The sequence below is a fragment of the Salvelinus fontinalis genome, chromosome 32 (assembly GCF_029448725.1).
Source record: "Salvelinus fontinalis isolate EN_2023a chromosome 32, ASM2944872v1, whole genome shotgun sequence".
Lineage (NCBI taxonomy): Eukaryota > Metazoa > Chordata > Actinopteri > Salmoniformes > Salmonidae > Salvelinus > Salvelinus fontinalis.
In genome coordinates, this window is record NC_074696.1 from 16,811,064 (window position 1) to 16,829,739 (window position 18,676).

At 42.8% G+C, this 18,676-nt stretch overlaps 1 protein-coding gene across 2 annotated transcripts in view; it reads left to right on the forward strand.

Annotated features, from left to right (window-relative positions):
- LOC129830805 (collagen alpha-1(XVI) chain-like) overlaps positions 1-18,676 on the forward strand; it is a 142,646-nt gene that overhangs the window by 106,126 nt on the left and 17,844 nt on the right. For both annotated transcript variants that reach the window (XM_055893547.1, XM_055893548.1), the window contains 16 exons: positions 3,520-3,585; positions 4,226-4,345; positions 4,559-4,606; positions 4,719-4,817; positions 5,015-5,059; positions 7,984-8,028; positions 14,103-14,156; positions 14,262-14,315; positions 14,455-14,508; positions 14,712-14,756; positions 15,176-15,229; positions 15,393-15,428; positions 15,534-15,596; positions 16,928-16,999; positions 18,077-18,130; positions 18,393-18,437. In XM_055893547.1, the coding sequence (XP_055749522.1) occupies positions 3,520-3,585; positions 4,226-4,345; positions 4,559-4,606; positions 4,719-4,817; positions 5,015-5,059; positions 7,984-8,028; positions 14,103-14,156; positions 14,262-14,315; positions 14,455-14,508; positions 14,712-14,756; positions 15,176-15,229; positions 15,393-15,428; positions 15,534-15,596; positions 16,928-16,999; positions 18,077-18,130; positions 18,393-18,437 (954 nt within the window). The remainder of the gene's footprint in view (positions 1-3,519; positions 3,586-4,225; positions 4,346-4,558; positions 4,607-4,718; positions 4,818-5,014; positions 5,060-7,983; positions 8,029-14,102; positions 14,157-14,261; positions 14,316-14,454; positions 14,509-14,711; positions 14,757-15,175; positions 15,230-15,392; positions 15,429-15,533; positions 15,597-16,927; positions 17,000-18,076; positions 18,131-18,392; positions 18,438-18,676) is intronic.

Consider the following 18,676-nt stretch of genomic DNA (forward strand, 5'->3'; position numbering starts at 1 on the left):
AGTGCATAGTGACAAAGTATACAGTGTGTTTTTATGATATAGTGGAATGCATGGCCTCACACTTTACTTTCTGTCTTCAAATGCACTTTTTGCCTTTTGGAGAGACTTTAACCATCCCAAAAGCATGCACACACACACACACACACACACACACACACACACACACACACACACACACACACACACACACACACACACACACACACACACACACACACACACACACACACACACACACACACACACACACACACACACACACACCCTCACCAGAATAATCAATCTACACACAGTGGAAACTTGGCTTCACACACAACTCCATGTACACACACACACATTATACACACTCCAGAAGTGCTCCAGTCCTAACGTCAGTAGACAGACAGACCAGCTGCTCTCTAGCTCCATGGCCCTGCCTGCATGTTGAGTTTCAAGGGATTTAAACACCTTAAACAGACTATTCAAAATATTCAATCTTAATTCTTAAAGCACGCTTAGCTTAATCTTAGCTAAGTATAAATGTATCCTTAAAAACCGAATAACTTTGCCAGAAACACAATTTAACAGGCAAGTTATTTGAATGCAAATTAATCCATAAAAAAAAATACAATTTAAACAAAGGTGTAGGATATTTAAATAGGAGGATATTGAAAGTGGATGTCAGACTGCTCTCTGACAGGTCCTGTTTAATGCATACAACCTTAGTCTAACAAATCTAATGTGCTGCACCATGCTAGATCAAATGAGCCCTTCTGGCTATAATAGCAACCATTTGAACAAAGACAATTGGTTTTAAATGTGTTTCAAACCAGGCAATCTGCAATTCACAGGTTATCTCGCTGAGTGAAGGTCCCCACTGTTAAAAAGTGGGAGGTATTGTACAGTAAGTGGGTTTCCTGGTGTGATTGAAGTGGTACAAGTGTTTCAGGCCAACCATGTTGTGAATCAATTAACTTTTAAACTCTTAACAATAATCACAAAGAATACCTGGAATTTAATACCAACCTGCTTTGAAAGACTTGCAAAACCTTGTGATTTTTTATGTTTTGTGTCTCCTTGGGCAAATCCTAAATGGTATCCTATTCACTCTAGTGTCCTATGTGACTCTGGCCAAAGCAGTACACTACCTGGGGAATTTAGTGCCATTTGGGACTCCTGAATGGATCGTTCATCAAATTTGCACTGCACTGCAGTTCAACACTGTACTGCAGTTCAACACTGTACTGCAGTTCAACACTGTACTGCAGTTCAACACTGTACTGCAGTTCAACACTTTACACTGTACTGCAGTTCAACACCGTTTGCACTGTTCTGCAGTTCAACACTTTACACTGTACTGCAGTTCAACACTTTACACTGTACTGCAGTTCAACACTTTACACTGTACTGCAGTTCAACACCGTTTGCACTGTTCTGCAGTTCAACACTTTACACTGTACTGCAGTTCAACACTTTACACTGTACTGCAGTTCAACACTTTACACTGTACTGCAGTTCAACACTTTACACTGTACTGCAGTTCAACACTTTACACTGTACTGCAGTTCAACACTTTATACTGTACTGCAGTTCAACACTTTACACTGTACTGCAGTTCAACACTTTACACTGTACTGCAGTTCAACACTTTACACTGTACTGCAGTTCAACACTTTACACTGTACTGCAGTTCAACACTTTACACTGTACTGCAGTTCAACACTTTACACTGTACTGCAGTTCAACACTGTACTGCAGTTCAACACGGTACTGCAGTTCAACACGGTACTGCAGTTCAACACGGTACTGCAGTTCAACACTGTACTGCAGTTCAACACTGTACTGCAGTTCAACACTTTATACTGTTCTGCAGTTCAACACTTTACACTGTACTGCAGTTCAACACTTTACACTGTACTGCAGTTCAACACTTTACACTGTACTGCAGTTCAACACTTTACACTGTACTGCAGTTCAACACTGTACTGCAGTTCAACACCATTTACACTGTACTGCAGTTCAACACTTTACACTGAACTGCAGTTCAACACTGTACTGCAGTTCAACACTTTACACTGTACTGCAGTTCAACACTGTACTGCAGTTCAACACTTTACACTGTACTGCAGTTCAACACTTTATACTGTACTGCAGTTCAACACTTTATACTGTACTGCAGTTCAACACTTTATACTGTACTGCAGTTCAACACTTTATACTGTACTGCAGTTCAACACTTTATACTGTACTGTAGTTCAACACTTTATACTGTACTGCAGTTCAACACTTTATACTGTACTGCAGTTCAACACTTTATACTGAACTGCACTTCAACACTTTATACTGTACTGTAGTTCAACACTGTACTGCAGTTCAACCTTGTACTGCAGTTCATTACTTTGCACTGTGTTGCATCAATGAATGTGCAGAAATAAATCGTACGTATACATTATAGTTGTATACCACCCCAACATTTTTATTGTAGAAAGATGAAGTTCCCCTAGACGCAGATCTAAGATCAGTTTTGCATTGGCCCCTCCTTAGTGATTAAGGTTAGGATTTGGGGATGATAAATTGATCCTAGATCGGTGCCTAAGGGCAACTTCTGCTTGCATCCTTTTAACCCCTCCCTCACTGACTCTCCTCTCCCCCTCTGATCCCCCCTCTCTCACTGACTCTCCTCTCCCCCTCTGATCCCCCCTCTCTCACTGACTCTCCTCTCTCCCTCTGATCCCCCCTCTCTCACTGACTCTTCTCTCTCCCTCTGATCCCCCCTCCCTCACTGACTCTCCTCTCCCCCTCTGACCCCCCCTCTCACTGACTCTCCTCTCTCCCTCTGATCCCCCCTCTCTCACTGACTCTCCTCTCTCCCTCTGATCCCCCCTCTCTCACTGACTCTCCTCTCCCCCTCTGATCTCCCCCTCTGATCCTCCCTCTCTCACTGACTCTCCTCTCCCACTCTCTCACTGACTCTCCTCTCCCCCTCTGACCCCCTCTCACTGACTCTCCTCTCCCCCTCTGATCTCCCCCTCTGATCCTCCCTCTCTCACTGACTCTCCTCTCTCACTGACTCTCCTCTCCCCCTCTGACCCCCTCTCACTGACTCTCCTCTCCCCCTCTGATCTCCCCCTCTGATCCTCCCTCTCTCACTGACTCTCCTCTCCCACTCTCTCACTGACTCTCCTCTCCCCCTCTGACCCCCTCTCACTGACTCTCCTCTCCCCCTCTCTCACGGACTCTCCTCTCCCCCTCTGACCCCCTCTCACTGACTCTCCTCTCTCCCTCTGATCCCCCCTCTCTCACTGACTCTCCTCTCTCCCTCTGATCCCCCCTCTCTCACTGACTCCCCTCTCTCCCTCTAATCCCCCTCTTATTGACTCTCCTCTCCCCCTCTCTCACTGACTCCCCTCTCTCCCTCTAATCCCCCTCTTATTGACTCTCCTCTCCCCCTCTCTCACTGACTCTCCCCTCCCCCTCTGACCCCCCCTCTCTTATTGACTCTCCTCTCCCCCTCTCTCACTGACTCCCCCCCTTTCATAGCCCCCTCCCCCTTCCCTCCCTCAGCATCTGAGGCTGCCTCAGGACCAGGACTCCACTCGAGGAGAGGTAAGAGAGGAGGTAGAGAGGTGCACTCTGGAAGTTAGACTTTTTTAGTGTTGCTCTTGGATTGATATGCATGAGCTGTACTAATGTGATAATAACACAAATGTCTATGAACTGTGTCCATGCAGTGTACATTCAGCACACATGTCATGTTTGTCACGTTCTGAACATTGTTCTTTTGGTTTTTCTTTGTTTTAGTATGATCAGGGCGTAAGTTGGGGTGGGCAGTCTATGTTTTCTGTTTGTATGTGGGGTTTCTTGTTTGGCCTGATATGGTTTTCAATCAGAGGCAGGTTAGTCATTGTCTCTGATTGGGAACCATATTTAGGTAGCCTGTTTTGTAGTGTGTTTTGTGGGTGATTGTTCCTGTTCGTGTGTTCCTGTTTGTCTGTGTTCACTAGATCGGGACTGTAGCTTCGTTGGTTTTCGTCAGTTTATTGTTTTTGTTCATTCTTGAAAAGTATTCTAATAAAAATGGATACGTACCATGCTGCGCATTGGTCCTCCGATCCCTCAAACTTCTCCTCCTCAGACGAGGAGGAAGATGACAGCCGTTACAATGTTATAAATTGTGTCTGTCTCTCTGTCTGTCTGTCTGTCTGTCTGTCTGTCTGTCTGCGCGTGTGTCCGTCCTCTGCTGCAGGAGGTGTGTGAGGACTGTTCCAAGGGCTTGCCTGGGGTACCAGGCATGGTGGGCACCAAGGGAGAGAAAGGAGACGAGGGCAATACTGCCATAGGCCACGCCCCTGACGGCTGTGAGAGGGTGAGAAGCAAGGGGAATGGAGCATGGGGGTGGGGGGAAGGGTGAGGTGAGGTGGTTAGGGGTGTATACACTTTTGCCTTAGACTATAGAGTCCTGGAAATTTAACAAGATTATTCTTACCTGCTTTCAATTCCAGTCAATTCCAGTCAATTCAGGAAGTAGAGTGAAATTCCAATCCGTCGTACTCATGTCCTTTCTCTATGTGTGTTGCAGTGTTTCAGAAACCAAAGACTGCAGAGCGAGGAGGCTGCACAGGCGCCTGTACGTCCACACTGTCTCTAACTCTTACATTCACACACACACACCCACAACACACGCAACTCACAGACACACACACACACTGAATAATTGATTTATCCTCTCGTCAATGTAGACCACCTCTATCACCAATGGAGCTAATGGAGGCTGCTCCGGACCAGGAACACCAGGCCACCCAGGAACACCAGGAGCTTCTGGAATAAGGGGGGAGACGGTACGTCTGTGTGTGTGTGTGTGTGTGTGTGTGTGTGTGTGTGTGTGTGTGTGTGTGTGTGTGTGTGTGTGTGTGTGTGTGTGTGTGTGTGTGTGTGTGTGTGTGTGTGTGTGTGTGTGTGGTGAAATATAGCGTGTTGCACTGTTTTGGCGTGTTGAATCTCTAACACAAATTACCTTTCTGCCTACATTTCCCAGGGTCCTCAGGGGCAAAGGGGACAAGCTGGTGTACCAGGGAATATGGTGAGTTCTACACGAGAGATTGTAGGGCATTACAACACTTCATCAGGGTTTAGTAGAGACATTATAAGCCAGCACAACAGAGTCAAAGCATGGTGTCTGTAAGAAGAACTAGGTGTCTATCAGCTGACCATATAAAATAATAGTTTGTTGTCATATAGATGCAGTGAAATGTGTTGTTTTACAGGGTAAGCCGTAGTAGTACAGCACCCCAGGAGCAAATTAGGGTTAAGTACCTTGCTCAAGGGCACATCGCTAGATTTCCCCCCTGTCGGCTCAGGTATTCACCCCAGCGACCTTTTGGCTACTGGCCCAAATCTCTAACTGCTAGGCTACCTGCCGCCCAAGTAGCCAAGAGATTAGTGACACCTGGAACAACTGTATTTTGATCAAAAGTACAACATGAAAACCCCAAAAAGAGAAAGAAAATGGCACTGATGCAGCTATCCTGGAAGTATCAAACACGATGGGATAGGTGAAAGCAAGGCATCATGTACATAGCTTTCACGCGATCCAGTCATGTTCAGAACAGTGATTACAACAAAGGGAGGTCAGAGAGACATGTTCAAGTAGGATGGCTGCATTTCCACAGTGTTGGACCAGGGCCACAGTGTTTATGTGGCCTGTGTGTCTTGTAAAGCTTCATCATTGAGGGATCAAGCAGAACGAAGGAACTTCATGTTGATACTATACACGTGATGTCATACAGCCCTCTAGTGGCGCGTCCTAGAACTACATAGTTCTTGATGTCAATTAGTCAATCGTTAACTATTTCCATAAGTATCCTTTTAACTATAGTATCCCTTTAGTAATAGTATCCCTTTAACTATAGTATCCCTTTAACTATATTATCCCTTTAACAATAGTATCCCTTTAACTGTAGTATCCCTTTAACTATAGTATCCCTTTAACTATAGTATCCCTTTAACTATAGTATCCCTTTAACTATAGTATCCCTTTAACTATAGTATCCCTTTAACAGTAGTATCTCTTTAACTGTAGTATCCCTTTAACTATAATATCCCTTTAACTATAATATCCCTTTAACTATATTATCCCTTTAACTGTAGTATCCCTTTAACTATATTATCCCTTTAACTATAGTATCCCTTTAACTATATTATCCCTTTAACTATAGTATCCCTTTAACTATAGTATCCCTTTAACTATAGTATCCATTTAGCAATAGTATCCCTTTAACTATAGTATCCCTTTAACTATAGTATCCCTTTAACTATAGTATCCCTTTAACTATAGTATCCCTTTAACTATAGTATCCCTTTAACTATAGTATCCCTTTAACTATAGTATCCCTTTAACTATAGTATCCCTTTAACTATAGTATCCCTTTAACTATAGTATCCCTTTAACTATAGTATCCATTTAGCAATAGTATCACTTTAACTATAGTATCCCTTTAACTATTGTATCCCTTTAACTATAGTATCCCTTTAGTAATAGTATCCCTATAACTATATAATGGGATATATAAACTATACTATATAAAGTATCCCTTTAACTATAGTATCCCTTTAACTATAGTATCCATTTAGCAATAGTATCCCTTTAACAATAGTATCCCTTTAACTATAGTATCCCTTTAACTATAGTATCCCTTTAACTATAGTATCCCTTTAACTATAGTATCCCTTTAACTATAGTATCCCTTTAGTAATAGTATCCCTATAACTATATAAAGGGATATATAAACTATACTATATAAAGTATCCCTTTAATTATAGTATCCCTTTAACTATAATATCCCTTTAACTATAGTATCCTTTAGCTATAGTATCCCTTTAACTATAGTATCCCTTTAACTATAGTATCCTTTAGCTATAGTATCCCTTTAACTATACTATCCTTTAGCTATAGTATCCCTTTAACTATAGTATCCCTTTAACTATAGTATCCCTTTAACTATAGTATCCCTTTAACTATACTATCCTTTAGCTATAGTATCCCTTTAACTATAGTATCCCTTTAACTATAGTATCCTTTAGCTATAGTATCCCTTTAACTATACTATCCTTTAGCTATAGTATCCCTTTAACTATAGTATCCCTTTAACTATTGTATCCCTTTAACTATAGTATCCTTTAGCTATAGTATCCCTTTAACTATAGTATCCTTTTAACTATAGTATCCTTTTAACTATAGTATCCCTTTAACTATAGTATTCCTTTAACTATAGTATCCCTTTAACTATAGTATCCCTTTAACTATAGTATCCCTTTAACTATAGTATCCCTTTAACTATAGTATCCTTTAGATATAGTATCCATTTAACTATAGTATCCTTTAGCTGTAGTATCCCTTTAGCTATAGTATCCAAAGTGAATCAAATACAATTTTTTGGTCACATACACATATTTATCAGATATTATTGCATGTGTAGTAAAATGCTTGTGTTCCTAGCTCCAACAGTGCAGGAGTATCTAACAATTCACAACAATACACACAAATCACAAAGTAAAAGAATGGAATTAAGAAATATTTAAATATTAGGACGACCAATGTCGGAGTTGCATTGACCAGAATACAGTAGGATACAGTAGAATACAGTATATACATGTTAAATGAGTAAAACAGTATGTAAGCATTATGTAAAGTGACCAGTGATTTCTTGTCGATGTACATAGGGCATCAGCCTCTAAGGTTGAGTACCCGGCTAGTGACAGTGACTAAGTTCAGGGCAGGGTACTGGGTGGAGGCCGACTAGTGATGGCTATTGCTATTTAACAGTCTGATGGTCTTGAGATAGAAAATGTTTTTCAGTCTCTCGGTCCCAGCTTTGATCCCTTTAGCAATAGTATCCGTTTTTGATTGGAGGAGTAATCCAGTGTCTACAACCCTAATGGTTAACATATCAGAACTCAGAACCGTTGTTTTAGATGCCCATCTCATTGCCTGTTTCTCCTCTACAGGGTCCTCCTGGTTTTCCTGGTCCTCAAGGCTCATCTGGACTACCTGTGAGTTACCTGTAGTATACATACTGTATACTACAACTATACTACGTCTATACTACAACAATGCTAAACATATACTACACATTAAGTATACTACACCTCGACTACACCAATACTACACCGACACTACACATACAGTATACCACACCTGTACTACACATATACTACATTTATACTACACAAATACTACACATATACTACACATACACTATACCTATACTACACACACAGTGTACTACAACTATGCTACACCTATATTCACCTATACTACACCTATACTGCACCTACCTATACTACACCTATACTGCATCTACCTATACTATGACTATATTCACCTGTACTACACCTACCTATAATACATATGTACTGCTCCTACCCTTACTACACCTCCCTGTACTACACCTATATTCACCTATACTGCACCTACCTATACTACACCTATACTGCATCTACCTATACTATGACTATATTCACCTGTACTACACCTACCTATAATACATATGTACTGCTCCTACCCTTACTACACCTCCCTGTACTACACCTATATTCACCTATACTACACCTACCTATACTACACCTATGCTACACCTACCTATGCTACACCTATACTACACCTACCTATACAACACCTAGACCACACCTACCTATACTACACCTATACTGCACCTACCTATACTACACCTAGACCACACCTACCTATACTTCACCTATACTGCACCTACCTATACTACACCTAGACCACACCTACCTATACTACACCTATACTGCACCTACCTATACTACACCTATACTGCACCTACCTATACTACACCTATACTACACCTACCTATACTACACCTATACTGCACCTACCTATACTACACCTATACTACACCTACCTATACTACACCCATACTACACCTACCTATATTATGACTATATTCACCTATACTACACCTACCTATAGTACAGCTAGACCACACCTACCTATACTACACCTATACTGCACCTACCTATACTACACCTATACTGCACCTACCTATACTACACCTATACTACACCTACCTATACTACACCTATACTGCACCTACCTATACTACACCTATACTACACCTACCTATACTACACCCATACTACACCTACCTATACTATGACTATATTCACCTATACTACACCTTCCTATAATACATCTATACTGCTCATACCCTTACTACACCTCCCTATACTACACCTACCTATATTATGACTATATTCACCTATATTACACCTACCTATAGTACAGCTAGACTACACCTACCTATACTACAACTATACTACACCCACCTATGCTACACCTGTATTCACCTATACTACACCTGCATTCACCTATACTACACCTATTTCCACCTATACTAAACCTGCAGCATCTACCTATACTACGACTATATTCACCTATATTACACCTACCTATACTACAACTAGACTACACCTACCTATACTACAACTATACTACACCCACCTATGCTACACCTGTATTCACCTATACTACACCTATTTCCACCTATACTAAACCTGCAGCATCTACCTATACTACGACTATATTCACCTATATTACACCTACCTATACTACAACTAGACTACACCTACCTATACTACAACTATACTACACCCACCTATGCTACACCTGTATTCACCTATACTACACCTGTATTCACCTATACTACACCTATTTCCACCTATACTAAACCTGCAGCATCTACCTATGCTACAACTATATTCACCTATGCTGCACCCGTATTCACCTATACTACACCTACCAATACTACACCCATACTACACCTATACTACATCTACACTACACCTACAGGACCAGTCAAACGTTTATTTTTACTATTTTCTACATTCTAGAATAATATTGAATACATCAAAACTATGAAATAACACATATGGAAGCATGTAATAACCAAAAACGTGTTAAAAACATCTAAATATATTTGAGATTTGAGATTTTTCAAAGTTGCCATCCTTTGCTATCATGACAGCTTTGCGCACTCTTGGCATTCTCTCAACCGGCTTTATGAGGTAGTCACCTGGGATGCATTTCAATTACCAGGTGTGCCTTGTTAAAAGTTAATTTGTGGATTTTATTTTCCTTCTTAATGCTTTTGAGCCAATCAGTTGTGTTGTGACAAGGTAGTGGTGGTATACAGAAGATAGCCCTAATTGGTAAAAGACCAAGTCCATATTATGGGAAGAACAGCTCAAATAAGCAAAGAAAAATGACAGTCAAACATTACTTTAAGACATAAATGTGAGTCAATCCGGAAGAACTTAGAAAGTTTCTTCAAGTGCAATCACAAAAACCATCAAGCACTATGATGAAACTGGCTCTCATGAGGACCTCCACAGGAAAGGAAGACCCGGAGTAACCTCTGCTGCAGAGGATAAGTTCATTAGAGTTACCAGCCTCAGAAATTGCAGCCCAAATAAATGCTTCACAGAGTTCAAGTAACAGACACATCTCAACATAAACTGTTCAGGGGAGATTGCGTCAATCAGGCCTTCGTGGTCGAATTGCTGCAAAGAAACCACCACTAAAGGACACCAATAAGAAGAAGAGACTGGCTTGGGCCAAGAAACATGAGCAATGGACGTTAGACCGGTGAAAATCTGTCCTTACATCTGCTGAATCCATATTTGAGATTTTTGGTCCTAACCGTGTGTCTTTGTGAGACGCAGAGTAGGTGAACGGATGATCTCTGCATGTGTAGTTCCCACCGTGAAGCATGGAGGAGGAGGTGTGATGGTGTGGGGGTGCTTTGCTGGTGACACTGTGTGATTTATTTTCAGAATTCAAGGCACGCATGACCAGCATGGCTACCACGGCATTCTGCAGCGATAAGCCATCCCATCTGTTTGTGCTTAGTGGGACTATCATTTGTTTTTCAACAGGACAATGACCCAACACAGCTCCAGGCTGTGTAAGGGCTATTTGACCAAAAAGGAGAGTGATGAAGTGTTGCATCAGATGACCTGGCCTCCACAATCACCCGACCTCAACCCAATTGAGATGGTTTGGGATGAGTTGGACCGCAGAGTGAAGGAAAAGCGGCCAACAAGTGCTCAGCATATGTGGGAATTCCTTCAAGACTGTTGGTAAAGCATTCCAGGTGATGCTGGCTGAGAGAGTGCCAAGAGTGTGCAAAGCTGTCATCAAGGAAAAGGTGGCTACTTTAAAGAATCTAAAATATAACATATATTTTGATTTGTTTAAAACCTCTTAAGGATCCGCCCCTTTTTTCAATTTTCGCCTAAAATGACACCCAAATCTAACTGCCTGTAGCTCAGGACCTGAAGCAAAGATATGCATATTCTTGATACCATTTGAAAGGAAGCACTTTGAAGTTTGTGGAAATGTGAAATGAATATAGGAGAATGTAACACATTAGACATGGTAAAAGATAATACAACCGGAAAAATAATGTTTTTTGTATCATCATTTTTTAAATGCTACACCTATACTACACCTATACTACACATATACTACACATATACCACGCATATACTACACATATACAACACATACACTGCACCTACACTACACATATACTACACCTATACTACACATGCTACACATATAATACACATATGATACACATATACTACACATATACTACACCTTTACTACACATGCCTACACTACACCTACCTATACTACACCTATGCTACACCTATACTACACCTATCTATACTACACCTATATTCACCTATACTACACCTATCTATACTACACCCATATTCACCTATACTACACCTACCTATACTACACCGACCTATACTACACCTTTACTACACATATAATACATCTATACTACACCTATACTACACCTTTACTACACCTGCCTACACTACACCTACCTATACTACACCTATGCTGCACCTATATTCACCTATACTACACCTATCTATACTACACCCATATTACACCTTTACTACACCTACCTATACTACACCTACCTATACTACACCCATATTACACCTATACTACACCTACCTATACTACACCCATATTACACCTATACTACACCTACCTATACTACACCCATATTACACCTATACTACACCTACCTATACTACACCCATATTACACCTATACTACACATACCTATACTACTCTGCCTTTCGTTCTTGCGATCTCTCTCTCTCTCTTTCTCTCTCTTTCTCACTGTCTCTCTCACTCTTTCTCTCTCCATATCTCTCTTCTACTTTGAAACACCATCACCACTGAATGCGAATCTTCCTGCTATCTCCATCTCTCCAGTTTTTTTATGAAAGTTATTTCAGATGAGGACAATTCTTTTGTCTCGCCTGTTCATCAATTATTTCCTCTGTGAAAGTGATGGAGAGTGGTAGTGCCATGCAGACAGCACACCAATCCCACCGATGTCATTCCATTCTTTTAGCAGAATGGAAGTTGCAATGGTTGATTCCAGCAAGGAATCCATTTTAAAACGTTAAGGAGTGTTTAATTCCGTGTGTGTGTGTGTGTGTGTGTGTGTGTGTGTGTGTGTGTGTGTGTGTGCCGCACTCCATTCTGTTGAATTGTATCTGATTAAATAGTAGCAGCTGTGAAAGATGGATTTTCCATCGTAATGAAACTCCGCTGCATTGATAAGACATTCAACTGAATCTATAACAGGGATTTTAATGGCTTTATGCTGTTAGTAGTCTTAGAGAATAGGAGAGAGAGAGAGAGAGAGAGATGGAAGGAAGATAGAGAGAGGCTGGGGGGGTGACAGATAGAAAGGGGCTGAGAAATCTGGGTGACAGATAGAAATGGGCTGAGAGAGGGGGGTGACAGATATAAAGAGGCTGAGAGAGGGGGTGACAGATAGATAGAAAGAGGCTGAGAGAGGGGGTGACAGATAGATAGAAAGAGGCTGAGAGAGGGGGTGACAGATAGAAAGAGGCTGAGAGAGGGGGGTGACAGATAGAAAGATGCTGAGAGAGGGGGGTGACAGATAGAAAGGGGCTGAGAAAGAGGCTGAGAGAGGGGTTGGCAGATATAAAGGGGCTGAGAAAGGGGGATGATAGATAGAAAGGGGCTGAGAGAGGGGGATGATAGATAGAAAGGGGCTGAGAAAGAGGCTGAGAGAGGGGTTGACAGATATAAAGGGGCTGAGAGAGGGGGGTGACAGATAGAAAGGGGCTGGACACATGGTTAATATGTGTTTGATGCCATTCCATTTGCTCCATTCCAGACATTATTATGAGCAGTCTTCCCCTCACCAGTCTCCACTTAATTTTGTTTTTCTTTTCAAGTGATCTTTTCTCCTTGTTTTTTCCCTCTCATTTATTATTATCTGTCTTTTCCTCACATTTTTCCTCATCTCTCTCTCATCACCTTCTCCTCTCTCTCATCTCTCTCTCTCATCACCTTCTCCTCTCTCTCTCTCATCACCTTCTCCTCTCTCTCATCTCTCTCTCTCATCACCTTCTCTTCTCTCTCATCTCTCTCTCATCACCTTCTCCTCTCTCTCATCTCTCTCTCTCATCACCTTCTCTTCTCTCTCATCTCTCTCTCTCATCACCTTCTCTTCTCTCTCATCTCTCTCTCTCATCACCTTCTCTTCTCTCTCATCTCTCTCTCTCATCACCTTCTCTTCTCTCTCATCTCTCTCTCATCACCTTCTCCTCTCTCTCCATACCGCTCCCGTCACCTCCTTCTCTCCATACCTCTCTCCTCTCCTCTCTCTCCGTACCCCTCTCCTCTCTCCATACCTCACCTCTCCTCTCTCTCCGTACCCCTCTCCTCTCCTCTCTCTCCATACCCCTCTCCTCTCTCCATACCTCACCTCTCCTCTCTCTCCGTACCCCTCTCCTCTCTCTCCATACCTTACCTCTCCTCTCTCTCCATACCCCTCTCCTCTCTCCATACCTCACCTCTCCTCTCTCTCCATACCCCTCTCCTCTCCTCTCTCCATACCTCTCCTCTCTTCACCTCTCCTCTCTCTTCATACCTCTCCTCTCCTCTCTCTCCATACCTCTCTTCTCCCTCTCCATACTTCTCACCTCTCCTCTCTCCTTCTACCCTTCTCTCCCGCTCTCCATCTCCCCAGGGTCAGCAAGGTGAGAGAGGTGCAGCAGGACCACCAGGTGTTAAGGGTGAAACGGTGAGTGACATCTCTCCTCATCAATACATGATAGATAAAGTTTAATAAATGACAGATAAAGATATGTTTTTACTTTAATTTTTACATCTTTATGGTCTCTCTCAGGGCCCTCCAGGGACTAATGGATACCCAGGTTCTATGGGACCCCCTGGACTTCCTGTAAGACACAACAACTTGTTTCATCACGTTTACATGAATGAACATATTGGGAACATATTGGCTGCTTTGCTGATTGGTGGAAAGATGGCTGGATAGATGGATTTTGACTTGATTGATTGATTTATTGATTGATTGACAGGGCCTGAAAGGCGAGCGGGGGACCCCAGGGGCTGCAGGAACGAAGGGAGAATCGGTAAACATTGACATACACAGTTGTCATATATTGAACATTGATGTCTTTTCCCCTCATTTGAATAGTCTAAGAAACCTCTGGCATTTGAACAGAATAGCTGTAGCAGTTGACATAGTGAGTTGATAACTATGCATCTGTTGGGTTCTATTTCATTACTTCAGTGAGTGTGAGATGATGTCTTACCCCCATCCTCTCTCCTGCAGGGTCCACCAGGCAACCCAGGATACCAGGGACAGGCTGGAGTAGCGGTCCGTAACCTCATCCCATCATCCCCTTTATCCCTCGTCCCTATAACCTATCATCCATAACCTCATCCCCTCTATCCCTACATCTTTATCCCTCGTCCCTATAACCTATCATCCATAACCTCATCCCCTCTATCCTCACATCTTTATCCCTCGTCCCTATAACCTATCATCCATAATATCATCCCCTCCATCCCCACATCTTTATCCCTCGTCCCTATAACCTATCATCCATAATATCATCCCCTCCATCCCCACATCTTTATCCCTCGTCCCTATAACCTATCATCCATAATATCATCCCCTCATCCCTTCTATCCCCACTTCTTTATCCCTTGTTCCTATAACCTATCATCCATAACTTCATCCATATCCTGCATCTTTAGGACTAAAAAGCAAAATTGCACTCTCTTTGTCCACAGGGACCCAAAGGAGAGGCTGGACTGGCAGGGTCCAACGGACCAAAAGGAGATCAGGTATATTACAAAGAAAGATGCATTAGAAATATACAGTACATTCTAAATGCTGTGTTCAAACAACACACACACACACACACACACACACACACACACACACACACACACACACACACACACACATACACACACACGGACCGATGTGTTCTCTCGTTATTTGTAGGGCTCCCAAGGGCAACCAGGCTTCCCAGGGACACCGGTATGTGAAAGATTCATCTCATCTACTTCATGGCTTAGTTAAATATCTATTAGCATGTGATGTACCACATCACTTACCTCTTGATACTAAATGTTAACTTTGTAGGGCCCCCCTGGTCCCCCTGGGAAACAAGGAAGAGAAGGATCACCTGGACCCAAGGCTGACAAGGTAGAGCAGCTTATCATACTCGTTTTTACTATTTATGTTTCTACTTAATGGTGAGGATAATGTTATTTCTCTCTCTCTCTCTCTCTCTCTCTCTCTCTCTCTCTCTCTCTCTCTCTCTCTCTGTCTCTGTCTCTGTCTCTGTCTCTGTCTCTGTCTCTGTCTCTGTCTCTGTCTCTGTCTCTGTCTCTGTCTCTGTCTCTGTCTCTGTCTCTGTCTCTGTCTCTGTCTCTGTCTCTGTCTCTCTGTCTCTCTGTCTCTCTGTCTCTCTGTCTCTCTGTCTCTCTGTCTCTCTGTCTCTCTGTCTCTCTGTCTCTCTCTGTCTCTCTGTCTCTCGCTCTGTCTCTCTCTGTCTCGCTCTGTCTCGCTCTGTCTCTCTCTGTCTCGCTCTGTCTCTCTCTGTCTCGCTCTGTCTCTGTCTCGCTCTGTCTCTGTCTCTGTCTCGCTCTGTCTCTGTCTCTGTCTCTCGCTCTGTCTCGCTCTCTCTCGCTCTGTCTCGCTCTCTGTCTCTCTCTGTCTCGCTCTCTGTCTCTCTCTGTCTCGCTCTCTTTCTCTCTCTGTCTCGCTCTCTTTCTCTCTCTGTCTCGCTCTCTTTCTCTCTCTGTCTCGCTCTGTCTCTGTCTCTGTCTCTCGCTCTGTCTCTGTCTCTGTCTCGCTCTGTCTCGCTCTCTCTCGCTCTGTCTCGCTCTCTGTCTCGCTCTCTGTCTCTCTCTGTCTCTCTCTGTCTCGCTCTCTGTCTCTCTCTGTCTCGCTCTCTGTCTCTCTCTGTCTCGCTCTCTGTCTCTCTCTGTCTCGCTCTCTGTCTCTCTCTGTCTCGCTCTCTGTCTCTGTCTCTGTCTCGCTCTGTCTCTGTCTCGCTCTGTCTCTGTCTCTGTCTCGCTCTGTCTCTGTCTCTGTCTCTCGCTCTGTCTCTGTCTCTGTCTCTCGCTCTGTCTCGCTCTCTCTCGCTCTGTCTCGCTCTCTGTCTCTCTCTGTCTCGCTCTCTGTCTCGCTCTCTGTCTCTCTCTGTCTCTCTCTGTCTCTCTCTCTGTCTCGCTCTCTTTCTCTCTCTGTCTCGCTCTCTTTCTCTCTCTGTCTCGCTCTCTTTCTCTCTCTGTCTCGCTCTCTTTCTCTCTCTGTCTCGCTCTCTTTCTCTCTCTGTCTCGCTCTCTTTCTCTCTCTGTCTCGCTCTCTTTCTCTCTCACTCTCTCACTCTCTTTCTCTCTCACTCTCTCACTCTCTGTCTCTCTCTCTCTCTCTGTGTCTCGCTCTCTGTGTGTCTCACTCTCTCTCTCTCTGTGTCTCGCTCTGTCTCTCTCTCTTTCTCTCTCTCTCTGTGTCTCTCTCTCTCTCAGGGTAACGATGGAGCACAGGGTCCACAGGGCCCATCTGGACCTCCAGGTTCTCCTGGGTCTCCTGGCTTGCAGGTGAGTGTGTCTGTGCGTCAGTTTGCGTTATCATGAGATATATATATATTTTTTTTACAATTTCATGGACGATGGATTTTAACTTCTTTCGGATCATTGGGATGCAAGCGTCCCACCTCGACAACATCCGGTGAAATTGCAGAGCGCAAAATTCAAAATACAAAAGTAGTAATATTAAACATTCATAAAAATACAAGTGTTATACACCATTCTTTAGCTTAGAATCTTGGTTATCGAACAGCTTTGTCCAATTTAGGCTTTACGGCGAAAGCATAGCATTTGATCGTCTGAGGACAGCGCCTCACACACTTCCTGCATTAACATGAATTCATAACCTGCACAGGTGTCACAAAACTCAAAAATGGCAATAAAATAAATCACGTACATTTGAAGATCTTCATATTTTTGCAATCCAAAGGGTCCCAGTTACACAATGAATGGTCGTTTTGTTCGATAAAGTCGATCCCAAAAATATCCCAAAAATGTCTGTTTATTTGGCGCGTTTGATTCAGAAATCCACCTGTTCCAACTTGCACAAATTAAGCAAAAAAGTTACCTGTAAACTTTGTCCAATCAATTCAAACGACGTTTGTAATCCAACCTCAGGTACCCTAATATATAAATAATCAATCAAATTTAAGATGGAATATACTGTGTTCAATACAGTATATTCTGAGGGACACTTCGAAACATTACGAATACTTCTTCATTTAAAAAAAAAACAAGCATGAAACAATTTCTAAAGACTGTTGATATCTAGTGGAAGCCAGAGGATCTGCAATCTGGGTCCTAATTATTAGACCTCCCATAGAAAAGCATTGAAAAGTCCAATGACCTCAAAAAACAAAACAAAAGATCCTTGATGGATTGTCCTCCAACTATTTTAACAGTTTTAGAAACTTTAGAGTGTTTTCTATCCAATACTACCATGCATATGCATATCCTAGCTTCTGGGCCTGAGTAACAGGCAGTTTACTTTGGGCACCTCAGTCATCCAAACTTCCGAATACTGCCCCCAAGCCTTAAAAAGTTAAAGAACGCTCTCACCTCTCTGCCTTTCTTCCTGTGTGTCCAAAGGGACCTCCTGGATTTGAGGGATTGGATGGTAAAGATGGGAAACCAGGGATGAGGGTAAGAGAAGATTCAGACATACTACATGATACTGTAGATAGTATTGTTAGTCTATGGATATGTTGAATTGACCCCCCCTCTCTCGCTCCCTCTCCCTCTCTCTCCCTCTTTCTCTCTCCCTCTCTCTCTTTCTCTCTCTCTCTTTCACCCTCTCTCACTCTCTCTCTCTCAATCTCTCTCACTCTCTCTCTCTCTCTCTCAATCTCTCTCTCTCTCTCTCTTTCACTCTCTCTCTCCCTCTCTCGCTTTCTCACTCTCCCAGGGAGAGCCAGGGCTTCCAGGGGCGGCAGGACACAAAGGAATGCCAGTAAGTGCCATTTGACCTTTACACGAACCCTACATATGATCTCAGTGACCTCTGCCCCTTCTGAAAAACCGTACCCCGTCTCCCCCCAACCGGGACCTTGTCTCATATCACATACTGGTAGATAGACATCACTGCTGTGACATCACTTATGTGACATCACTGACTTGTCATCAGTGTGTGAATCACCACATTCACAATGAGCCCAAATGGAGCAGGTGACTTGTATCTGTTCATCTATC